The 26,174-nt window shown below is 43.7% G+C and overlaps 1 protein-coding gene and 1 long non-coding RNA gene across 3 annotated transcripts; both read right to left on the bottom strand.

The window, feature by feature from the left end:
* Positions 1-868: 868 nt before the first annotated feature.
* On the bottom strand, positions 869-13,602 carry LOC118360377 (zinc finger protein Eos-like). The gene is made up of 9 exons (XM_052484186.1): positions 13,505-13,602; positions 10,593-10,647; positions 9,905-10,006; positions 9,319-9,612; positions 8,888-9,055; positions 3,999-4,157; positions 3,652-3,774; positions 2,386-3,527; positions 869-2,337 (listed from the first exon to the last, which is right to left on the bottom strand). The coding sequence occupies exons 2-8, from the start codon at positions 10,630-10,632 to the stop codon at positions 2,593-2,595; spliced, it is 1,821 nt and encodes a 606-aa protein (XP_052340146.1). The 5' UTR covers positions 10,633-10,647; positions 13,505-13,602; the 3' UTR covers positions 869-2,337; positions 2,386-2,592.
* A 7,896-nt stretch (positions 13,603-21,498) lies between these two features.
* Positions 21,499-23,961, bottom strand: LOC127912999 (uncharacterized). Of its 2 annotated transcripts, none has more exons than XR_008084336.1 (3): positions 22,522-23,961; positions 22,038-22,120; positions 21,499-21,891 (listed from the first exon to the last, which is right to left on the bottom strand). It is a non-coding gene; the product is annotated as an uncharacterized LOC127912999 (long non-coding RNA). The 2 variants fall into 2 exon arrangements; XR_008084337.1 differs by having other exon boundaries at positions 22,376-22,578.
* Between the last annotated feature and the right edge of the window lie 2,213 nt (positions 23,962-26,174).

The raw sequence follows: 26,174 nt of genomic DNA, 5'->3' as shown, positions 1-26,174 counted from the left end.
AAAATCTGACAATTTCTGTCCAAATACTATGTGGAAATGCTAATCCATGCTTTTGTCACTTGTAGATTAGACTACTGCAATGATCTACTCTCAGGCTACCCAGATAAAGCACTAAATAAACTTCAGTTAGTGCTAAACACGGCTGCTAGAATCTTGACTAGAACCCCCCAAAATATATCATATTACTCCAGTTCTAGCCTCTCTACACTGGCTTCCTGTTAAGGCTGGGTTGATTTCAAGGTTTTACTGCTAACCTACAAACATTACATGGGCTTGCTCCTATCTATCTTTCCAATTTGGTCCTGCCGTACATACGTACGCTACGGTTACAAGATGCAGGCTTCCTAATTGTCCCTAGAATTTCTAAGCAAACAGCTGGAGGCAGGACTTTCTCCTATAGAGCTACATTTTTATGGAATGGTCTGCCTACCCATGTGAGAGACACAGACTTGGTCTCGACCTTTAAGTCTTTATTGAAGACTCATCTCTTCAGTAAGTCCTATGATTGAGTGTAGTCTGGCCCAGGGGTCTGAAGTTGAACGAAAAGGCACTGGAGCGACGAACCGCCCCTGCTGTCTCTGCCTGACCTGTTCCACTCTCTCCACTGGGATTCTCTGACTTTATTATGGGGGCTGAGTCACTGGCTTACTGGTCCTCTTCCATGCCGTCCCCAGGAGGGCTGAGTCACTGGCTTACTGGTCCTCTTCCATGCCGTCCCTAGGAGGGCTGAGTCACTGGCTTACTGGTGCTCTTCCATGCCGTCCCTAGGAGGGCTGAGTCACTGGCTTACTGGTCCTCTTCCATGCCGTCCCTAGGAGGGCTGAGTCACTGGCTTACTGGTGCTCTTCCATAGTCCCTAGGAGGGCTGAGTCACTGGCTTACTGGTCCTCTTCCATGCCGTCCCTAGGAGGGCTGAGTCACTGGCTTACTGGTGCTCTTCCATACCGTCCCTAGGAGGGGTGAGTCACTGGCTTACTGGTGCTCTTCCATGCCGTCCCTATGAGGAGTGAGTCACTGGCTTACTGGTGCTCTTCCATGTCGTAACTAGGAGGGGTGCTTCACTTAAGAGGGTTGAGTCACTGACATGATCTTCCTGTCTGGGTTGGCGCCCCCCTCAGGTTCGTGCCGTGGTGGAGATCTTCGTGGGCTATACTCAGCCTTGTCTCAGGGTAGTAAGTTGGTGGTTTGAAGATATACCTCTAATGGTGTGGGGGCTGTGCTTTGGCACAGTTGGTGGGTTTGAACATATTGGCAATGCACTGTTATAATCTACACTCGGCACAGCCAGAAGAGGACTGGCCACCCCTCAGAACCTGGTTCCTCTCTAGGTTTCTTCCTAGGTTCCTGCCTTTCTAGGGAGTTTTTTCTAGCTACCGTGCTTCTACACCTGCATTGCTTGCTGTTTGGGGTTTTAGGCTGGGTTTCTGTACAGCACTTTGTGACGTCGGCTGATGTAAAAAGGGCTTTATAAATACATTTGACTGATTGATTGAATACCCTCCAAAGTTAAAAGTAGTTTTCACGTCATGCTATTATCACATTCAAGCCAATAATCTAGAAGTGCAATCCTCCATTAAATGTAGCAGCCTCGTCTACCTGACCACCTCAGTCGAGCCCTATCCATCACGGGACATGGGTCAACAGTCTGATCTAGACCAGTATTATAAGGCCCCTATTAGCTTTCTTCTTAATCTCCATGGTTAAAATCTGTAACCATCCACAGTGAAGGATTCACATCACCTAAGGCAGGATATTTCATGTTCATAATGTCCTTTACACATGATCACGTACTCCGTCATTACATTAACAGTTGTAAACAATATGCCTTCTCTCAATCACAACAAGATCATCCTGGGTTACTTCTATGTAACAGTTAAGACAATGGGTGTCTCTCTGTGTGTAATCTGGTGCCGAACAAGCAGCCCATGTCACCTCAAAGAAGCAGACACCCCTGCCTTTCCCAGGCCCCACCCACCCCCTTCACCCTCAGCCGGTCTCAATTCACTCCCACACCCTTGTAATGTGGAAGCAATACAGTGAAATCTCCACCACTACACTGATTATACCTATCCAGATCCTTCAGATGGGTAAACATTGAAGGGGAAGGGCTAAGGGGTAGGTAGGGCAGTTGGGACCGGCTCTCCCCCTTCGCTCCCATCCTCAGCCCACCTGGTGCTCCTGTCCTCAGCCCACCTGGTGCTCCTGTCCTCAGCCCACCTGGTGCTCCTGTCCTCAGCCCACCTGGTGCTCCTGTCCTCAGCCCACCTGGTGCTCCTGTCCTCAGCCCACCTGGTGCTCCTGTCCTCAGCCCACCTGGTGCTCCTGTCCTCAGCCCACCTGGTGCTCCTGTCCTCAGCCCACATGGTCCTCCTGTCCTCAGCCCACCTGGTGCTCCTGTCCTCAGCCCACCTGGTGCTCCTGTCCTCAGCCCACCTGGTGCTCCTGTCCTCAGCCCACCTGGTGCTCCTGTCCTCAGCCCACCTGGTGCTCCTGTCCTCAGCCCACATGGTCCTCCTGTCCTCAGCCCACCTGGTGCTCCTGTCCTCAGCCCACCTGGTGCTCCTGTCCTCAGCCCACCTGGTGCTCCTGTCCTCAGCCCACCTGGTGCTCCCCGCGGATGATGTGCGAGGTGAACTGGTAGCGGTTGCAGCTGCAGTGGCCACAGACGTTGCACTGGAAAGGCTGGTGGAATCCGTGGCAGCCCATATGGATGGTGAACATAACATGATCCAGGAAGAACATGCGACAGTGCTCACAGCGGAATGACCGCACCGCTCGTCCCTCCCTGTCCACCACCTGTACCTGTATCGAAGCTTCCCCGGAGATGGATGGTGACCCTGGACCAGGGCTCCCCGATCCCTTCACAGTGGTGGGGATGGTGGTGTCGGTGTACCCTCTCTCCCTCTCTTTATCTGGGTCTTGGGCGTGTCTGGGATTGGGGTTTGGAAGGCGGTCGCGACGGCTGCTGGGCAGGGCTGGGGCTACGTACTGTAGGTTAGGGAGGAGGTGGTGGTTGTTGGAGTTGCTGGTTGGAGCTGTAACACCGGTGTTCTGCTGCTCCTCTGCTGTGCTCTCTGTGTAGGACTTGGCTTTGAAATCATGGCAGCCATTGCTGTAGCCATTGCTGACCGTGGGGCTCTGACCTGAGGGTATGTCCTTGTGTCCCTCGCCTGCTTCCCATCCAGCGAGCTCCACAAACCTGGCCGCTACCCCACCTCCACGTCCACCTACGGCTCCATTGACCTGGGGTCCCAGAGGAATCGGGTGGTTGTAAACAGAGCTGATGACTGGGCTGGGGTCAGACAGGCAGGCAGAGTAGGGCAGGGCCAGCTGAGGTGGCTCAGACCCAGGGTCCTCATCACCTCCATACCTGTGGAGATATCTGCCCCCCATCCCCACTAACCCTGCAGCACCAGCCTCTCCCTCAAGGTGAGAGTTGGGTGCAGAGTGCAGGTCTCCATCCTTTTCAGGACCAGGGAATAGTTCAGAAGTTATATCAGGCTCGTTGAGCCTCATGTGCTTTTCTCCTGTAAAGAAAAGTGTACATCAGTGTTGACAACCTCAGAATCATAAGACTATCGTCATGTTACAGCACTTTTGAGTTTCAATACCTTCAGGAACATGGACATATATAAACAGGAGAAAACTCACCCAGAAACTTCTGTGGAGTGGACCTCTTGCGTTTGGTGATGGTGTTCACCAGTCTGTCTATAAAAGACAGTTTCTCAGTGGACGGCAGGAGGACAGCCTCTGGCTCAGACATCGGCTCCATACCTGGGTACAAAACACAACAGACTCCGTTCAAATACACATTGACATTAGAATGCAAAAACAGATGTGTTTTCTGGTTCACAGTGACTTTGTCCAGTGAGCTCAGACTGAACTAACACAACATGAAAGAGCTAAGTGTATTTCTGTAATCTTGTGTTTGTGTGGATGATGACAGTCAATGTGTGTTACCCTGTATATTTGATATTAAGAGTCTGCGTGTATGTTACCCTGTGCAGTGTGTTCAGTGCTGAGTGCTGGCTGATGGTTCTGTAGACACTTTAGGTAGTTGTGGCAGCGTTCAAGGTGCTCTTCCAGGGTGATCTGTTGCTTGTAGCTACGACCACAGTAACTGCACTTGTAAGGTTTACCCACTGTCAGAGAGGGCACTGCAGCCCAGAAACACAGCAATTCATGGGTCAGTCAATGGGTCACCCATGCTTCTCTATTGGTCTGTTTTGGTAAAACGAGATCTACAAAATATGACCAGACTATTGATATTGTGTCCTAGGAAAGTTAGTTATTTCTGAAAGTAAGTCAAATAACAAGTTACATGTAGTTGTGCATAATTTAAGTTTTATTACATCCTTTAATACTTATTCATGACCTAGACGTTAGCCTACCATATGGAAAAGCATGAGAATACAATATGAATCTTGTATGGCAGAAGTAGATTATTTGCACAAAAATCTAGTAAGAATCAGGTAAGATACAAATACATGGTGTGTATGTACAGTGGGGCAAAAAGTATTTAGTCAGCCACCAATTGTGCAAGTTCTCCCACTTAAAAAGATAAGAGAGGCCTGTAATGTTCATCATAGGTACACTTCAACTATGACAGACAAAATTAGAAAAAAAATCCAGGAAATCACATTGTAGGATTTTTAATGAATTTATTTGCAAATTATGGTGGAAAATAAGTATTTGGTCACCTACAAACAAGCAAGATTTCTGGCTCTCACAGACCTGTAACTTCTTCTTTAAGAGGCTCCTCTGTCCTCCATTCGTTACCTGTATTAATGGCACCTGTTTGAACTTGTTATCAGTATAAAAGACACCTGTCCACAACCTCAAACAGTCACACTCCAAACTCCACTATGGCCAAAGAGCTGTCAAAGGACACCAGAAACAGAATTGTAGACCTGCACGAGGCTGGGAAGACTGAATCTGCAATGGGTAAGCAGCTTGGTTTGAAGAAATCAACTGTGGGAGCAATTATTAGGAAATAGACATACAAGACCACTGATAATCTCCCTCGATCTGGGGCTCCACGCAAGATCTGGGGGATGTGCTTTCTCTCTCTCGGAGGACCTGAGCCCTAGGACCATGCCTGGCATGATGACGCCTTGCAGTCCCCAGTCCACCTGGCCGTGCTGCTGCTCCAGTTTCAACTGTTCTGCCTGCGGCTATGGAACCCTGACCTGTTCACCGGACGTGCTACATGTCCCAGACCTGCTATTTTCAACTCTCTAGAGTCAGCAGGAGCGGTAGAGATACTCTTAAACGGCTATGAAAAGCCAACTGACATTTACTCCTGAGGTGCTGACTTGCTGTACCCTCGACAACTACTGTGATTATTATTTGACCATGCTGGTCATTTATGAACATTTGAACATCTTGGCCATGTTCTGTTATAATCTCCACCCGGCACAGCCAGAAGAGGCCTGGCCACCCCTCATAGCCTGGTTCCTCTCTAGGTTTCTTCCTAGGTTTTGGCCTTTCTAGGGAGTTTTTCCTAGCCACCATGCTTCTACACCTGCATTGCTTGCTGTTTGGGGTTTTATGCTGGGTTTCTGTACAGCACTTTAAGATATCAGCTGATATAAGAAGGGCTATATAAATAAATCTGATTTGATTTGAATGGCACACACACAATCCACGTCTCAATTGTCTCAAAGCTTAAAAATCCTTCTTTAACCTGCCTTCTCCCCTTCATCTACACTGATTGAAGTGGATTTAACAAGTGCCATCAATAAGGGATCATAGCTTTAACCTGGTCAGTCTATGTCATGGAAAGAGGAGCTGTTCTTCATGTTTTGTATACTCAGTGTGCATTTTCAGGTACGAGTTTCCATGGTTAAGGATGGGCAGCACCTCCTACTGGACATTTGATTAATCTACAGCTATGCCTTGGTCAGGGTTTTAACTAAGTGCAGCCCTGCTTAACTTTAATATTTGTCACTGACTATTACCAATGTTCTATTGTGAGAATTATTATTGAGCGAGCCATTCCAAAGGGGAGGTTTAACAGACCAAATTAAATGTAACTATACTTTATTAGTTATGTATCATCACTTATACTATTTATACCTAGATTTCCCTCCCTCTTCTCATCCCCCTCCTTCTCCTGCTCCTCCCTCCACCCCTTCTTGTTCCTCCCTTCTCCTCCTCCTCCCCTCCACCTCCTGCTCCTCCCTCCACCCCACCCCTGCCACACCCCCTCATCCTCCACCTCCTCCTTAGAAAGCTTACCTTACATGTCTCTCGTATGTGTTTTATATTTCTGTCTAAAGGTTACGCACCCATATAAGTCAGATATTACAACAATCTTCTATTAATGTTGTATGTGTATTTGTTGCCAAGTTCCAGGTAGAAGATAATCATCTTGTTAGATTCTTCTATATCTTTCCATATGGGACAATGTCTCTCGTATGTTTTTTAAAGATAACTGAACTAAATGACTACCGCCCCGTAGCACTTACTTCTGTCATCATGAAGTGCTTTGAGAGACTAGTCAAGGATCATATCACCTCCACCTTACAGGCCACCCTAGACCCACTTCAGTTTGCATACCGCCCCAACAGGTCCACAGATGATGCAATCGCCATCACACTGCCCGATCCCATCTGGACAAGAGGAATACCTATGTATAAATGCTGTTCATTGACTACAACTCAGCATTCAACACCATAGTACCCTCCAAGCTCCTCATCAAGCTGGAGGCCCTGGGTCTCAACCCGCCCTGTGCAATTGGGTCCTGGACTTTCTGACGGGCCACCCCCAGATGGTGAAGGTAGGAAACAACATGGACCCTCAACACTCGGGCCCCACAAGGGTGTGTGCTCAGCCCCCTCCTGTACTCCCTGTTCACCCACGACCGTGTGGCCACACACGTCTCCAACTCAATAATCAAGTTTGCAGATGACACAACAGTAGTGGGCTTGATTACCAACAACGATGAGACAGGGTACAGGGAGGAGGTGAGGGCCCTCGGAGTATGGTGTCAGGAAAACAACCTCTCACTCAATGTCAACAAAACAAAGGAGATGATCATGGATTTCAGGAAACAGCAGAGGGAGCACCCCCTATCCACATCGAAGGGACAGCAGTGGAGAAAGTGGAAAGGTTTAAGTTCCTCGGCATACACATCACAGGCAAACTGAAATGGTCCACACACACAGACAGTGTGGTGAAGAAGGCGCGACTCTTCAACTTCAGAAGACTGGGGAAATTTGGCTTGTCACCCAAAACCGTGACAAACCTTTACAGATGCACAATTAAGAGCATCCTGCCGGGCTGTATCACAGCCTGGTACCGCAACCGCCTTCGAACCGCAAGGCTATCCAGTGGGTGGTGCTGTCTGCACAACGCATCACCGGGGGCAAACTACCTGCCCTCCAGGACACCCACAGCACCCGATGTCACAGGAAGGCCAAAAAGATAATCAAAGACGAGCCACGGCCTGTTCACCCCGCTATCATCCAGAAGGCGAGGTCAGTACAGGTGCATCAAAGCTGGAACTGAAAGACTGAAAAACAGCTTGTATCTCAAGGCCATGAGACTGCTAAACAGCAATCACTAACTCAGAGAGGCTGCTGCCTACATTGAGACCCAATCACTGGCCAGTTTAATAAATGGATCGCTAGTCACTTTAAACAATGCCTCTTTAAATAATGCCAATTTAATAATGTTTACATATCTTAAATTACTCATATGATATGTATATATTGTATTTTATACCATCTATTCCACCTTGCCTATGCCGCTCGGCCATCGCTCATCCATATATTTATAAGTACATATTCTTATTCACCACTTTAGATTTGTGTGTATTAGGTAGTTGTTAGGAAATTGTTAGATTACTTGTTAGATATTACTGCACTTTTGGATCTAGAAGCAGAAGCATTTTGCTACACTCGCAATAACATCTGCTAACCATGTGTATGTGACCAATCAGATTTGATTTGATTTGATTTATATAATACATGGAACATTTTTGTTATGTGTAAATCTTACCCACCCATAAGTAATATATTACAAGAATCTTCTATGAATTTTCTCAGTGTATTTGCTACCGTATGTATTACTAACATGTTCCAGATATAACCCATGCAACAATCTTGTTTAATGTGTGTGTGTGTGTGTGTGTGTGTGTGTGTGTGTGTGTGTGTGTGTGTGTGTGTGTGTGTGTGTGTGTGTGTGTGTGTGTGTGTGTGTGTGTGTGTGTGTATGTATATATATATATATATATATCTTTTCCATATGGGTATGGACTCCCCCTTCTCTGTGAATTCCAGAAATTGTTCTCTGTTCCACACCTTTGACGTTTTAAAAGACCCAACTTGCCACCGCAACGTTCCACCTTTACAGAGCAGTCAAGAGACTGACGTCATTTCGCCGAAATCTGAGGTTTGCAAGTTTGCTTTTCTTTGAAACTGAAATTATTTGTTCAGAACAGCAGGCCCACCTTGCTCTGCCTGTCTCTATCAACACCAGTTGAATGCATGTCTTCATTAAATTGAAAAACACCAACAGGACATCCTGTTTTGAATACTTTTAAATGTCATATTTTGCACGTGTGGTAAAGTACATTCCTGTAAAGACAATAGATATTTGTCTATTTCCTCTGAGCCCCACTCTAGAGAGATGAATGGACTTTTTTGCAAGAAATATATGATTTTGTTATTCTAAATCCAATTGGACCCCAAAAAATAATTGAATTGAAGACACTGTGAGAACAGATGACTCGCTATTACAATACATTGTAATTACACAACACAGTGGGACTGCGGCTGGTAGCAGCTCTATTCCCCATCTGGTCCCACTGAGCCCACTTAGAGCCCAAATGGTCTTACCAGTTTCCTGGCTTGACATTAGAAAGCAGGCTACTGTGTCTTACCAGTGTGTGTGCGGATGTGTCCAGAGAGCGCGTCCCGGCGGCGACAGGCGTAGTTACAGAAGGGACATTTAAAGGGTTTCTCTCCAGAGTGCAGCTTTATGTGGCGCAGCAGGTTCCCCTTCTGGGTGAAGGAGGCTCCACACTGGGTACACTGGAACGGACGCTCACCTGACAACAACATGGACAGTCTTTTTTTCCAAATCCTACTATCACCTTGGAACAAAGCAGTGGAACAATATTCAGTCAAAATGTATGGACCATATGGACACCATGTAAAGAAAAGTCAAAGGGTTCATGTTGATGAGGAACACAAAGACCTATCGGGGTTGGGGTCAATACAGTTTTCAGTTCAGGAAACTGAATAGAAACTTTCCCGTTGTCTTCTAGGGGGATTTTTCAACCTACTCGGTTGTCTGTTTATCTGGCCTCACCTGTGTGGATGCGCTTGTGCACCATCAGTACATTGGGCCCGATACAGTTCATTCCACACACGTCACATTGGAGCTTCCCATTGGGCAGTCGGATGGGACCAGGGGATGCAGGCTGAGGACTGGCCAGCTCCCCGTAACCACTTCTTGCACTCCCTCGACCCACCCTTCCTCCCAGCTCTCCACTCCCGTCTTCTATTGTGCCCTCTCTGTCATCCCTCTCTCCTTTTCTCCTCTCTGGCTGTAGAGCACCAACAGGCTCATTGTCACTGTCCTCCTCTACCTTAATAGAGTTCACTGGGTAGAGTGGAGACAGGGGAGAGAAACTTTGTTCAAAACCTTCATCATAACTTAGCATATGGAACGATATAGGGAAAGGGATGGGAAATGTATTTTGTTTTATTGCAATTAAGTAAATCTTTATAAATTGAAATACAAAAATGTATCATATGGAAATAATTCATCAAGTGAGATAACTGCTGGTGTTCTTTATAGCTTTCAGTCAGTTTTGCATGTGATATATTATACAGTACATTCAATAGGTTCTATACTGTAGATCACAGATAAGAGACTTAAAAAGATGACTGACCACCAAGAGATTGGTTGAGAGAGGACTGTTGAGTTCTCACGGACGGAACCCTCAGACCTCCACAGAAATCACCATGCTCCGTCGCTGTCTCTCCTCCACTGGCTGTGAAGTGAACACAATGTAATTGTGATTTTTAAAACCTTGTTTCTATTGAACATGCCATACAAATAAAGGCATTTGAATTGATTATATGAAGAGTGCCTTGGTCCTCTTTTCTTTTTGAACACAATATAATGTTGGGACATTTGATGCCATTTTATGTTCTTATACTGGATACACTGCCTGTCCTTTAGGACACCTACAACATCAGGTGTTGCAGGAAGGCCAAGTAGATCATCAGCATCCCCATCCACCCGAGCCATGGCCTGTTCTCCCCATTTCCATCACTCAGACGCGGGCAGTATAGGAGCATCATGGCAAAAAACTGTCAGTCTGGCCAATAGCTTTTACCCTCAGACCATCAGGCTGCTAAATAGCCACCACTAGTCAGCTACCTGCTCTCCCTGTCCCCATCATTACATTGTTAATATGTATATATTATTATTTATATTATTATCTATTTTTATCATATTGGTAATGTTTTATTTCATTTCACGGTACCCTGTAATTACATCTGCAACCCTGTACATGTGACTATTAAACTCTCTAATCTATCCAGTCTTTAAAATACCTTTAGTTTTCTGCTTACCTGACATATATGAATGTCCATTGCAGTCATCAGCATTCATTCTCTCACCAGCTTCCTGTGGCACAGAGACAAAAACAGACAAGTCAGAGCAAAGATATGGTCCAACTCATGAGATATCCTAGCATACAACAATCTTCATCTTATCTTAAGTACACCCACCTGTCCTAAAACAACAACAAAAAATGCCATTTTGGATACCATTGTATGATGCTCACCATGTTAAATGTATCCTTTGCAGTAGATTTCTTTTGATTCAAATATGTCTGAAGCCCAATGTAAAGCTGCAATAAATGCAAAAGTCTTTGTATTGTGTGTCTAACTGGTACTTTGCTCTAGTCTATCTTTCTAGATTCACCTATCCTCAGTTGCCAGGAAATGCACATATGAGAAGATCAACATTTATAGTCAGTAACTGCTTGAACTGCCCTCCCTCCTACACCTACACATACCCAGGAAATGTGGGGTATAAGTTTGATCACATTTCTCTGGTTTATCATCATGGTAGGTATATCAATTATAACATTTCATTAGTTTCATATATTTGAAATATTGTATGGATATTCTAATCAGAAACAAAAGTAAAATTTTGGTTACTGAGTGAGCCTGACGGGGCCATCGTAAAACCAATCATCCATTTGCAAAAGAAGACATTGGAGCAGTAGACAACAGGGGCATAGCCGCAGGGAGATGTTTTAAGTTTCGGGGGGAGTTGGGACAGAATCTATAATCACATTTGAGTAGTGACATACAGTTAAGCAGACACATTTGTAGGATTTCCACAGGTCTCTTATAAATACAATTCATGCTGTTCTATGTCATTTACATGATAGAAGACATTAGTATAATATTTTTTTCATACCACACAAATGACCAAATGCAAGTAGGATACAATTTTTTTCCCCTTCTTATTTATAATAATTATTTTTATCATTATTATTATTGTATATCATTGTTATTATTGTAGGCCTGTTTATTAATCTAAACCAGTTTTTTAAATATGCAAAACATAATTTGTTTCATTCTGTTGAGACATTTTTGTTGGCTAAATGAAGTTAAATTTGTATTTTTTATTGTGTGCTCTGTATTTAGTTTAAGTTATAAGTAGGCCTTTTGTAAAATAAATATCATTAGCCTATTGCTATCATTTGTTGGGTTACAGTAGGCACTCTCCTTTTTTGGTAGTTGCTGCAATCTAGCCTGTTCAAAACTTTTGTGAAGGTTTAAACCAGTTTGCAAGTGTTTGGTTTCATTCTGTTGAGCCATTTGCTTTGGCCAAATTAAGTTCCAACTGTAACGTTGTGCTTGCTGTTATACAGTAATATCCTGCTCGTATTTTCGCTATAAACAATGGCTTGACTTACTTTTGATATTACCCTAATAAAGTTTATAAACTTTTGTGAAGGTTTGGTGTGGCTTTTAGCATACACTGCAGGCCTATGATATGAAGACATTGTGCCCCGGCAAACAGTATAATGCTTATCTTTCCAAAAAATATTTGGATTAAAAAAACAACGAAATAGCCTCCTTCTGTATGCCTATATCTGTATAGCCTATCTAACAAGGATAAAGAAAGGCATGTTGGTGTCGTAGCATGCTGCCGGCATCTCTCTCTCTCTCTGTGGCTAGGCCTAAGCTTCTCTTTGTTTATATATGTTATATATTAATATCATACAGCCTATAGGCCTATGCATACAATGCGCTGATGCATTTAGTGCTCAAATCTCTGACAGCTGAACAGTGAGGTGGACAAGTATTGTTTTATGAAAGTAAAAACCAAGAAAACATTACAAAGTTTTGCATATGCTACACATCAAAACACAAGGAATAGTGTTTTTGTAATTTGTTATAGGCTGTTTTAAGGACATGTAAATGTAGCTCATTTGGCCAAAATCCCTAATTTATTGATAGCGTGTCAGGCGCCACATTTTACAAAAGGAAACACACACACACATACATACATACATATATATATATATATAAAAGTTAATTTTATAGACTAGTGCAGCCTATACTATATACTATATACATACATACATATACACACATACAAACAAACAAACAAACATACATACATACATACATACATACATACATACATACATACATACATACATACATACATACATACATACATACATATAGTATAGGCTGTACTAGTCTATAAAATTAACTTTCCAGTGACACTGACTCACTCAATGATGAACATGAAGCATAGGCTACTCACCTGTGATGACCAATGAGCTTGTGCCAATATCTCAAGATAACCTACTTTGAAAAACAGTGCTGTTTGCTCAGAATCGGCCTTCCTGACAGTAAATGCTTGCGATAAAACTTAACCCACGGGAAATTTCTTTAGAATCAAATCAAATCAAATTGTATTTGTTACATTCTCCGAATACAACAGGTGTAGTAGACCTTACAGTGAAATGCTTACAAGCCCTTAACCAATAAACTAGACGCTATTGATCCTCTGTATATAAATTATGCTCTCTGGTGTAGTATTTAGATTTTTTTTTACATTTATTTATGTCTGATCAGACAGGAGTAATACCATTTTGGGGGCAATTGTTTTTTATAAGGAAATTCTGGCAAACAGATTTCAATTTAACCCGCAGCACCGCTACTTCCCGCAGCTATGAGCAGGGGCGGTACAGAAGCAACAGGCGCCTGTACCGCCGCTGCGGTGTGCCAATCATCTTCATGGGAGACATTCGTCTCCTTAGACGGGAACTTCCCCATCCGAAAATGACACGTCAAGCTAGCAGAATACTGTTTCTTCTGAGCCGTTGCTATGGCACCCACCACCCAACAAAATGCCATACATCTAAACTAGTCCGAAACACATCCTTGCAAAAATGTCACTTTTCATGTCATACCTTCGCTGTTAGCAAATGCATCACTATCTTCCTTACCCGGTGAAAGACTATTTTGTCTTTTTTAAATGTCAGAATATCTGTTTGTTGATATCTTTGACGACGGGAGCATATCCGGAATCTTCTTTTACCTGGGAATCCCGGCCGTCACTAGTTAACACAGCCACAAAGTCATACATCCCGCCTATTTCTACAATATATCTTCTTAAATCAGATTTGAAACATAACCATAACCACATAGTAACCTTATGCCTAACCCTAACCTTAAATTAAGAATAAAAAGCACATTTTCATTTTCATACATTTTTACGATATTGCCTTTGTGGCTGTGTTATCTAGTGGAAACCGGGAATCCCATACAACTTCCGGGCCCATACTGAGATATAGTGTTTCGACTAGTTCCCACAGCCACAAAGTCGAAAGGGACTAAACATTCATAAAAACAAATATGTGCTTTTTGGTCTTGATTTAAGGTTAGGGTTTGGTATACGCTTAGCAGTGTGGTTAGGTGCTGGGTTAGGTTTCAAATCAGATTTTGTGTGTAGCTTGTGAGGTGTGTAAATACTGTTTTTTGGATTTTGTTGTGTTGCTTTTTGTGCTATTGCTGTCAGTCTGCATGCTACGGGTTGCTTGTCATACGTTGCTCTGCAAGTGCTCACTGCTCATTGTTTGTTTGTATTGTTATTTAAATTATTTAAATAGCTTGCCGAGGGACATGGGGTTGAAAATTAGCCGGCTGGCTAAAACCGGCACTTTTACTGAAACGTTAATTAATGTGCACTGTCCTTGTAAAAATAAACTCAATAAAGTAAAGTGGAAATATACTGGGTTTAAGACTTTGGGGCTGTGGTAACTAGTGACGATTGGGATACCGGCCGAAAATACAACAGAACCTGATCATCAGCCAGTGATTGCCGACAACATAGATGCGTAATAATGTGAGAAACAGCTGATTTATTCAGCCACCAAAAACGAGCCTAAATATTTGTGCATCAACCATGTGTGATGTGGTTGCTAATGCAGCACTTTAGGCTACTACTAGTGCATTCATTGTCAATCATTAGGGTGATGCAATTGCTGATAAAAAAGGAGGCAGGTAATTGACAACATATTTGAATGAAAAGTAATTAACTGTGTGAATGTACTTAATAATTTATATTGTGAAGAGTGAAGCATTCCCAATCCATAGGTGTTTTACCAGAAGATGGCAGCAAACACCACCAAGACGACCCCATACACAATGTATGTTCTGTGAGCTGCTCTGATGTTCAAATGAAGTATAATAGTCATGTTACAACCCCCTGTAAAGTATGTTAATTCATATATTTGGTACATTTCATGACTCGAATAACGGGCTGACTGTAGATCCCTTTTAGTGAAACCAGCTATGTGCCACGTCATTGGCATTGCAAGGTTGACATGGGTCTAGGAGGAAAATAATTTATTTCAATAGAGGCTTCTGTCATCTGAGCAGAATCTGATAGGCTTCCTGGATCTGTATAAACACATTCTGGGAATCTTCCATCTTGTTGCCAGGGTTACGTGAAGTTAATTGTTATCTCCTCCATAAAGCTGCCTCATTCACTGATAACAGCTGAAACGCTATACATTTACATAGAATGAGGTGGGCACAGAAGGGCATGCTCATTGATATATGACAAATAGAGCCAACCAGCAACATCAACACTATATGACGGGAATGTATGTATGCTATTGTAACATTATTGTAACTGCCCCAAAGGCAGCCACATCAATAGTATCTTACAGTGGCTTTCGAAAGTATTCACCCCCTTGGCATTTTTTCTATTTTGTTGCCTTACAACCTGGAATTAAAATAGATTTTTTGTGGGTTTGTATCATTTGATTTACACAACATTCCTACCACTTTGAATATGCATTTTTTTTTAAATTGTGAAACAAGCAAGAAATAAGACAAAAAAACGGAAAACTTCAGCGTGCCTAACTATGCATTCCCCCAAAGTCAATACTTTGTAGAGCCACCTTTGCAGCAATTACAGCTGCAAGTCTCTTGGGATATTTCTCTATAAGCTTGGCACATCTAGCCACTGGTATTTCTGTCCATTCTTCAAGGCAAAACAGCTCCATCTCCTTCAAGTTGGATGGGTTCTGCTGGTATACAGCAATCTTTAAGTCATACCACAGATTCTCAATTGGATTGAGGTCTGGGCTTTGACTAGGCCATTCCAAGACATTTAAATGTTTCCCCATAAACATCTTGAGTGTTGCTTTAGCAATATGCTTAGGATCATTGTCCTGCTGGAAGGTGAACCTCCATCCCGGTCTCAAATCTCTGGAAGACTGAAACAGGTTTCCCTCAAGAATTTCCCTGTATTTAGCGCCATCCATCATTCCTTCAATTCTGACCAGTTTCCCAGTCCCTGCTGATGAAAAATATCCCCACAGCATGATGCTGCCATGGTGTTCTCGGGGTGATGAGAGGTGTTGGGTTTGCGCCAGACATAGCGTTTATCTTGATGGTCAAAAAGCTCAATTTTAGTCTCATCTGACCAGAGTACTATCTTCCATATGTTTGTGGAGTCTCCCACATGCCTTTTGGTGAACACTTTAAGCAATGGGTTTTTTCTGGCAACTCTTCCGTAAAGCCCAGCTCTGTGGAGTGTACAGCTTAAAGTGGTCCTATGGACAAATACTCCAATCTCCGCTGTGGAGCTTTGCAGCTCCTTCAGGGTTATCTTTGGTTTCTTTGTTGCCTCTCTGATTAATGCCCTCCTTGCCTGGTCCGTGAGTTTTGGTGGGTGGCCTTCACTTGGCAGGTTTGTTGTTGTGCCATATTCTTTCCATTTTTTAATAATTAATTTAATGGTGCTCCGTGGGATGTTCAAAGTTTCAGATATTTTTTTATAACCCAATCCTGGTCTGTACTTCTACACAAGTTTGTCCCTGACCTGTTTGGAGAGCTCCTTGGTCTTCATGGTGCTACTTGCTTTGTGGTGCCCCTTGCTTACCTTCAAAATCAATTGCTCTTTATTTAATATCATATAAAAAATATTTTAAAAATCAGCCAAGACCTCAGAAAAAAAGGTAGACCTCCACAAGTCTGGTTCATCCTTGGGAGCGATATCCAAACGCCTGAAGGTACCACATTTATCTGTACAAACAATAGTACGCAAGTATAAACACCATGGGACCACGCAGCCGTCATACCGCTCAGGAAGGAGATGCATTCTGTCTCCTAGAGATTAATGTACTTTGGTGCGAAAAGTGCAAATCAATCCCAGAACAACAGCAAAGGAACTTGTGAAGATGCTGGAGGGAACAGGTACAAAAGTGTCTATATCCAGAGTAAAACAAGTCCTATATCGACATAACCTGAAAGGGCACTCAGCAAGGAAGAAGCCACTGCTCCAAAACCGCCATAAAAAAGATAGACTATGGTTTGCAACTGCACATGGGGACAAAGATCGTACTTTTTGGAGGAATGTCCTCTGGTCTGATGAAACAAAAATAGAACTGTTTGGCCATAAATACCATCGTTATGTTTGGAGGAAAAAGAACACCATCCCAACCGTGAAGCACGGAGTTTACAGCATCATGTTGTGGGGGTGCTTTGCTGCAGGAGGGACGGGTGCACTTCACAAAATAGATGGCATCATGAGGGAGGAAAATGATGTGGATATATTGAAGCAACATCTCAAGACATCAGTCAGGAAGTTAAAGCTTGTTCGCAAATGGGTCTTCCAAATGGACAATGACCCCAGCATACTTCCAAAGGCAAAATGGCTTAAGGACAACAAAGTCAAGGTATTGGAGTGGCTATCACAAAGCCCTGACTCATATCCTATATAAAAATGTGTGGGCAGAACTGAAAAAGTGTGTGCGAGCAAGGACACCTACAAACCTGACTCAGTTACACCAGCTCTGTCAGGAGGAATGGGCCAAAATTCACTCAACTTATTGTGGGAAGCTTGTGGAAGGTTTGATCCAAGTTAAACAATGTAAAGGCAATGTTACCAAATACTAATTGAGTGTATGTAAACTTCTGAACCACTGGGAATGTGATGAAAGAAATAAAAGCTGAAATAAATCCTTCTCTCTTCGATTATTCTATTATTCTGACATTTTAAATTCTTAATATAAAGGGGTTACCCTAACTGGCTTAAGACAAGGACTTTTTACTAGGATTAAATGTCAGGAATTGTGAAAAACTGAGTTTAAATGTAGTTGGCTAAGGAGTATGTAAACTTCTGACTTCAACTGTAAATAAAGTCCACCTGTGTGCAATCTAAGTGTCACATGATCTGAGTATATATACACCTGTTCTGAAAGGCCTCAGAATCTGCAAATACATCCACGGGTACACCTCCATTTGCTGCAAATGATGTCAATTAGCCTATCAGAAGCTCCTAAAGCCATGACATAATTTTCTGGAATTTTCCGAGCTGTTTAAAGGCACAGCCAATTTAATATATGTAAACTTCTGACCCACTGGAATTGTGATACAGTGAATTATAAGTGAAATAATCTGTCTCGAAACAATTGTTGGAAGAATTACTTGTGTTATACACAAAGTAGATGTCCTAACCGACTTGCCAAAACTATAGATTTTTAACAAGAAATTTGTGGAGTGTTGGAAAAACGAGTTTTAATGACTCCAACCTAAGTGTATGTAAACTTCCGACTTCAACTATATGTACATGTTAAGTTGTCCGTTGTTTTTGTCTATTGTCAAAGGAAGTGGAAGCGTCATTAGCGTGTCGCCGTTATTATCACATGGAGGAGTAAAAGATGTTCTACTATGTTCTCTCATCTGTCTGTGGAGGAGCTTTTGGAAACATTCCATGCGCAGTTTCAGCTACTCTAGGAAGGGACATTGCAGGCTAGCTCAGTACTGCCACCTCTCATTGAGTATCTCAAATTGAAGGCCGACCGAGGTACTGCAGGCTGCAATTTGCAAAAAAAAATATCCTTATCCTTCGTCTGTGTGTGATTTTAAAGTAATCGGTTCAAGGACATACATCTGGGCCCTGTTTCAGAAAGCGGGTTTAGTGAAAACTCAAGAGTTAGTCGACTCAGAGTTGAAGGAAACTCTGGGTTTTCGGTTTCACAAAACCAGTTCAGTTTAACGCTGAGTCAGTTACTATGGCAACATAATACGTGAAGCTAACCTGCTCGCTGGCAGGTTTTCTTCAACTAACCCTGATTTTCACCTATTCTTTAGCTGATGCATGCAGACTGAAGGAGGTGTCAGACATGGCGTGTCCTTTTCTTGAAGAGCCATTTGATATTGAAGCACAAATACTCCGCAGAAATCTCAGTCGGGTGATCAGATCCCGCTTGGATGTTTTATCATTCCCTGATGATTATCTGTTTGAGTATTTCCGTTTTTCTGCACAATCGATCATTCACCGGAACAATATTCCCAGCCCTCATATCATTCATATGACACATCGTCGGCATGCTCTCAGTTCGGAACAAATTCTTTGTGTTGCACTTCCTTTTTTTCGCCAATAGGAGTTTTCTATATAACATCGGTGACGCTGAGCATATTTCCAAGGCAATCGTTGGGCTGTCAGAAATGTGACTCTTGCACTGAAACGTTTACTGTACACTTGTGGTGTTCCCAAGTTACAGAGCCTCAAGACTCAAAGAAGAATTCCATAAAATTGCAGGTATCAGTCTAAGCAATAATTTATTTAGTATGAAGCTTTGAGACTTGAAGCACTAATCAGTTAATTTGATATATTTTAGGGTTTCCAGGTGTGATTGGCTGTATACATGGCACTCATATTCCTATCACCGCTCCTTCAGTAAATGAAGGCGATTATGTGAATAGGAAGTCTTTCCACAGCATTACTGTGCAGGTAGGCCTAAATATTATCATTTAGCATTCCAAATGAAAGGTACTTCACAATACAGCTAATTACTGTTCTGCACTGAGAAGATCATGTGATGCAGCCCACATCATCAGCAACATGGAAGCAAAGTGGCCTGGGTCTGTGCATGACTAGCACATTTTTTTGAGTGTACACTGATCGCTAGATTTGCTTGTGGTGAGTTTATATATATATATATATATAGCTATATCCTATTATAATCAATATTTTGTTTCCTCTTACTGCAACTGAATCCTTGTATTATTATAGGAGAGTCCGATGGTTACCTGCTCGGTGACAGAGGGTACCCCGACCAGCCCTATTTGCTTACCCTGAGCCCGGCCTGCAGCAACATTATAACTTGGCTCACTGCAGGACACGAGCCAGGGTAGCGATGACCATCGAGATGCTCAGGGCCCGGTTCCAGTGCCTTTGTGGGGTCAGGGTCACCCCAGAATCAAATCAAATCATCAAATCAAATTTTATTTGTCACATACACATGGTTAGCAGATGTTAATGCGAGTGTAGCGAAATGCTTGTGCTTCTAGTTCCGACAATGCAGTAATAACCAACAAGTAATCTAGCTAACAATTCCAAAACTACTACCTTATAGACACAAGTGTAAGGGGATAAAGAATATGTACATAAGATATATGAATGAGTGATGGTACAGAGCGGCATAGGCAAGATACAGTAGATGGTATTGAGTGCAGTATATACATATGAGAATAGTATGTAAACAAAGTGGCATAGTTAAAGTGGCTAGTGATACATGTATTACGTAAGGATGCAGTAGATGAGAGAGTACAGTATATACGTATACATATGAGATGAATAATGTAGGGTATGTAAACATTATATTAGGTAGCATTGTTTAAAGTGGCTAGTGATATATTTTACATAATTTCCCATCAATTCCCATTATTAAAGTGGCTGGAGTTGAGTCAGTGTGTTTGCAGCAGCCACTCAATGTTAGTGGTGGCTGTTTAACAGTCTGATGGCCTTGAGATAGAAGCTGTTTTTCAGTCTCTCGGTCCCAGCTTTGATGCACCTGTACTGACCTCTGGATGACAGCGGGGTGAACAGGCAGTGGCTCGGTGGTTGTTGTCCTTGATGATCTTTATGGCCTTCCTGTGACATCGGGTGGTGTAGGTGTCCTGGAGGGCAGGTAGTTTGCCCCGGTGATGCGTTGTGCAGACCTCACTACCCTCTGGAGAGCCTTACGGTTGTGGGCGGAGCAGTTGCCGTACCAGGCGGTGATACAGCCCGACAGGATGCTCTCGATTGTGCATCTGTAGAAGTTTGTGAGTGCTTTTGGTGACAAGCCGAATTTCTTCAGCCTCCTGAGGTTGAAGAGGCGCTGCTGCGCCTTCTTCACGATGCTGTCTGTGTGGGTGGACCAATTCAGTTTGTCTGTGATGTGTACGCCGAGGAACTTAAAACTTACTATCCTCTCCACTACTGTTCCATCGATGTGGATAGGGGGGTGTTCCCTCTGCTGTTTCCTGAAGTCCACAATCATCTCCTTAGTTTTGTTGACATTGAGTGTGAGGTTATTTTCCTGACACCACACTCCGAGGGCCCTCACCTCCTCCCTGTAGGCCGTCTCGTCGTTGTTGGTAATCAAGCCTACCACTGTTGTGTCGTCCGCAAACTTGATGATTGAGTTGGAGGCGTGCGTGGCCACGCAGTCGTGGGTGAACAGGGAGTACAGGAGAGGGCTCAGAACGCACCCTTCTGGGGCCCCAGTGTTGAGGATCAGCGGGGTGGAGATGGTGTTGCCTACCCTCACCACCTGGGGGCGGCCCGTCAGGAAGTCCAGTACCCAGTTGCACAGGGTGGGGTCGAGACCCAGGGTCTCGAGCTTGATGACGAGCTTGGAGGGCACTATGGTGTTAAATGCCGAGCTGCCGAAAGGGCATGTGACATTATTGTGGCTTGTGTGATTCTCCACAACATTGCCACAATTAGAGAACAATGTCCTACTCAACCAGTGAACGATCCTGACCACCCTGCTGACACCCTGCTGACACACCAGATGGAAGAGCAGTATGCAACCATCATTTCTGTTTGACCCATCACCTCCCCAGTGTCAAATAAAGACAATATGCCTTTCTTTTTTCTTCTTTATTTCCTGCAAGTACAAATGCAGTACAGTAGTTTTTATTTTTATTTTGTTCAAACAAGTAAAATCATCCACCTGTGGACACCTCATCCACCTTTAACTGATGTTCTACCTGTGGACACCTTTAACTGATGTTCTACCTGTGGGCACCTCATCCACCTTTAACTGATATTCTACCTGTGGGCACCTCATCCACCTTTAACTGGTGTTCTACCTGTGGGCACCTCATCCACCTTTAACTGGTGTTCTACCTGTGGGCACCTCATCCACCTTTAACTGGTGTTCTACCTGTGGGCACCTCATCCACCTTTAACTGGTGTTCTACCTGTGGGCACCTCATCCACCTTTAACTGGTGTTCTACCTGTGGGCACCTCATCCACCTTTAACTGGTGTTCTACCTGTGGGCACCTCATCCACCTTTAACTGGTGTTCTACCTGTGGGCACCTCACCACCTTTAACTGGTGTTCTACCTGTGGGCACCTCATCCACCTTTAACTGGTGTTCTACCTGTGGGCACCTCCCCACCTTCAACTGATATTCTACCTGTGGGCACCTCACCCACCTTTAACTGATATTCTACCTGTGGGCACCTCATCCACCTTTAACTGGTGTTCTACCTGTGGGCACCTCATCCACCTTTAACTGGTGTTCTACCTGTGGGCACCTCATCCACCTTTAACTGATGTTCTACCTGTGGGTACCTCACCACCTTCAACTGATGTTCTCCCTGTGGGCACCTCACCACCTTCAACTGGTGTTCTACCTGTGGGCACATCATCCACCTTTAACTGGTGTTCTACCTGTGGGCACCTCATCCACCTTCAACTGGTGTTCTACCTGTGGGCACCTCATCCACCTTTAACTGGTGTTCTACCTGTGGACACCTAACCACCTTCAACTGATGTTCTCCCTGTGGGTACCTCACCACCTTTAACTGGTGTTCTACCTGTGGGCACCTCATCCACCTTTAACTGGTGTTCTACCTGTGGGCACCTCACCACCTTTAACTGGTGTTCTACCTGTGGGCACCTCATCCACCTTTAACTGGTGTTCTACCTGTGGGTACCTCACCACCTTTAACTGGTGTTCTACCTGTGGGCACCTCATCCACCTTTAACTGGTGTTCTACCTGTGGGCACCTCACCACCTTTAACTGGTGTTCTACCTGTGGGCGCCTCACCACCTTTAACTGGTGTTCTACCTGTGGGCACCTCACCACCTTTAACTGATGCTCTACCTGTGGGCACCTCACCACCTTCAACTGATGCTCTACCTGTGGGCACCTCACCACCTTTAACTGGTGTTCTACCTGTGGGCACCTCACCACCTTCAACTGATGTTCCAGCAGTTGTATTTCTATTTTTATCTTTTGCATCTGTAGCCTTATGTGGTCAGTTTCTAAATTACATTCTTCCATTTGTTTCTCTAAGTACAACCTGTACAGCTGTTCCACAGGGAGCTATAGGGACACAAAAAAATGGCATTGAATTTCACAGTGCCAGGTCTACTTCGTTTCATTGCAAGTCATGGGCCAATGCTCATATTTTGGGGCAGCAGGTAGCATAGTGGTTAGAGCGTTAGGCCAGTAACCAAAATGTTACTCGATCGAATCCCTGAGCTGACAAGGTAACAATCTACCGTTCTGCCCCTGAACAAGGCCGTTAACCCACTGTTTCTAGGCCGTCATTGTAAATAAGAATTTGTTCTTAACTGACTTGCCTGGTTAAATAAAGGGCAAAAAAACAATGCTGAACAAGTTGTGCTGTGGAGGTGGATGGACCCTCATTGTAATTTCATTGCTCTGTTAGAGAAAAAGGTGGAAGTTTTATTATGGTACAACACTATCATCAACTGTTAGATGTTATTTTTAAGGTGTAAACCTCTATAGGCCTCTCTGTATCATCCCTCTCTGTGGCAGCTGACAAGCTGTCTTCATCCTCCTGTAATGAAAATGAACAATTTTGGTGTTCTACTCTAACCCGTTATGAAAAATCTGCTGAGTATTTCAACTGCATGGAGGTCAGTTATGGCAGAAGCCTCCACCAGACAGATTACACCGTCAGTAACTGGTAGAAGATTAGACAGTTCAATTATAACTTTACCCAGAAAAGTGCCCCACCTCATTTTTATTTTACAACTGTGTGCAGGCCACACTACAATTTCTCAAATATATAACTCTGAGTCACCTTAAAATAGATTATGTCTGAAGGACAACTAAGAATCTGAAAAAGTAACAGCAGTTAATTACAAATAATTGTACCGATACAATAAAATCAATGTGCAAAGTTGTGTCTAAGATGGATGTGTGGGCGTAACTGAGGTAAAAGGATGAATGTAAATATATCATGAATTTGAATAACTAACCTCTTATGTAGGCCCTTGTGTGCTGGGGTTTGGTTGGGTCAGAATATCTTCCTCCAGAGATGCCTTCAGCAATACGTCATCCACTGTTTAGACTGAGGGCCATCTCTTCATCCTCTGAGTGTTTTTAAGCCCTCAGACGTTTTTCTATTGGCTATAATGGAGGTCAAATTTGAACATGTCCAGTAAGCACAACATGTAGAGACATGTATGTATAAAGGCATTTAGGTGTTACTTTCAAATAGACAATATTAAATACTGCCAGTGTTGGGATGGCTGAAAAAACAACTTTTTTTTGCTTAGATTTTTTTTTTTCAATAACTACTTAAATATATCACATGTTGAATGTAGCCACTGAATGCTGTTTAATTAGGAAGGGTAGGCTAAACAACATCACAATTGCTTGTAATGAAATTATACCGTACCTGTTTGAAGTATTTTTATATTTAATCTTCAGTTGCTGCCAAGTATGTTTTGTGCCTGTTGGGTTGCACCTGCATAAATATTAACATGCACGCACGCACACACACAGACACACACACAGACACACACTATATAAATGTTGAATAAGTAGAACACTCGAGATAAAACTTATCTTTTTTTTTCAATTAATACTTACACATTGACTCGGTCAGCAATTTTCTGCCACACCAGCCCACGTTGTTTTGCTGCTGCTATTGTATTGCTTTTTTTTCTTAAATATATACTCATATTCTGTGTACGCATTCATTCATATTTCTAACTCCACCGGGCGAAGTAGGAGGTTCGAGCCCTTTTTTCTCCTGTTGCCATGATGAATCATGTTATCTGCATTCCATTGATGAGGGCTTTTTTTTATCTCCCCATGCACGTGCTTTATTCAGGGTTAACTTAACTCAAAGTTGATTGAACTAAGTTCTAAAAAATTTCCATCAACATGTTAAATGTGCAACCAGAAGGAAAACAATTCTAGATCACCTGTACTCCACACACAGAGACGCGTACAAAGCTCTCACTCGCCCTCCATTTGGTAAATCCGACCACAACTCTATCCTCCTGATTCCTGCTTACAAGCAAACATTAAAGCAGGAAGAACCAGTGACTCGGGTATATAAAAAAAGTGGTCAGATGAAGCAGATGCTAAACTACAGGACTGTTTCGCTATCATAGACTGGAACATGTTCCGGGATTCTTCCGAATGCATTGAGGAGTACACCACATCAGTCACTGGCTTCATCAATAAGTGCATCGAGGACGTTGTCCCCACAGTGACTACGTACATACCCCAACCAGAAGCCATGGATTACAGGCAACATTCACACTGAGCTAAAGGGTAGAGCTGCCCCTTTCAAGGTGCGGGACTCTAACCCGGAAGCTTACAAGAAATCCTGCTATGCCCTGCGAAGAACCATCAAACAGGCAATACAGGGCTAAGATTAAATCATACTACACCGGCTCCGACGTTCGTCTTATGTGGCAGGGCTTGCAAACTATTACAGACTACAAAGCGAAGCACAGCCGCGAGCTTCCCAGTGACACAAGCCCAGACAAACTAAATCACTTCTATGCTCGCTTTGAGGCAAGCAACACTGAGGCATGCATGAGAGCATCCGCTGTTCCGGGTGGCTGTGTGATCACGCTCTCCGTAGCCGACGTGAGTAAGACCTTTAAACAGGTCAACATACACAAGGCTGCGGGGCCAGATGAATTACCAGGACGTGTGTTCCGGGCATGTGCTGACCAACTTGCAGGTGGTACAAGATGTTTCAAGCAGACCACCATGTCCCTGTGCCCAAGAACACAAAGGCAACCTGCCTAAATTACTACAGACCCGTAGCACTCACGTCCGTAGCCATGAAGTGCTTTGAAAGGTTGGTAATGGCTCACATCAACACCATTATCCCAGAAACCCTAGACCCACTCCAATTTGCATACCGACCAAACAGATCCACAGATGATGCAATCTCTATTGCACTCCACACTGCCCTTTCCCACCTGGACAAAAGGAACACTTATGTGAGAATGCTATTCATTGACTACAGCTCAGCGTTCAACACTATAGTACCCTCAAAGCTCATCACAAAGCTAAGGATCCTGGGACTAAACACCTCCCTCTGCAACTGGATCCTGGACTTCCTGACCGGCTTCCCCCAGGTGGTGAGGGTAGGTAGCAACACATCTGCCACGCTGATCCTCAACACTGGAGCTCCCCAGGGGTGCGTGCTCAGTCCCCTCCTGTACTCCCTGTTTACCCATGACTGTATGGCCAGTTTGCAGATGACACAACAGTGGTAGGCCTGATCACCGACAATGATGAGACAGCCTATAGGGAGGAAGTCAGAGACCTGGCCGTGTGGTGCCAGAATAACAACCTATCCCTCAACGTA

The sequence above is a fragment of the Oncorhynchus keta genome, chromosome 28, assembly GCF_023373465.1.
Source record: "Oncorhynchus keta strain PuntledgeMale-10-30-2019 chromosome 28, Oket_V2, whole genome shotgun sequence".
Lineage (NCBI taxonomy): Eukaryota > Metazoa > Chordata > Actinopteri > Salmoniformes > Salmonidae > Oncorhynchus > Oncorhynchus keta.
Note: the sequence above shows the minus strand (reverse complement) of the source record. Positions and strands in the feature narration are given on the sequence as shown.

Coding starts and splice junctions, on each gene's coding strand:
- LOC118360377 (XM_052484186.1), bottom strand. CDS start 10,632: ATGAATGCTGATGACTGCAATGGACATTCATATATGTCAG. Junction 9,613..9,904: donor TCTCAACCAATCTCTTGGTG/GTCAGTCATCTT, acceptor CACTCTACCCAG/TGAACTCTATTAAGGTAGAG. Junction 3,775..3,998: donor CACTGAACACACTGCACAGG/GTAACATACACG, acceptor TTTTGTACCCAG/GTATGGAGCCGATGTCTGAG.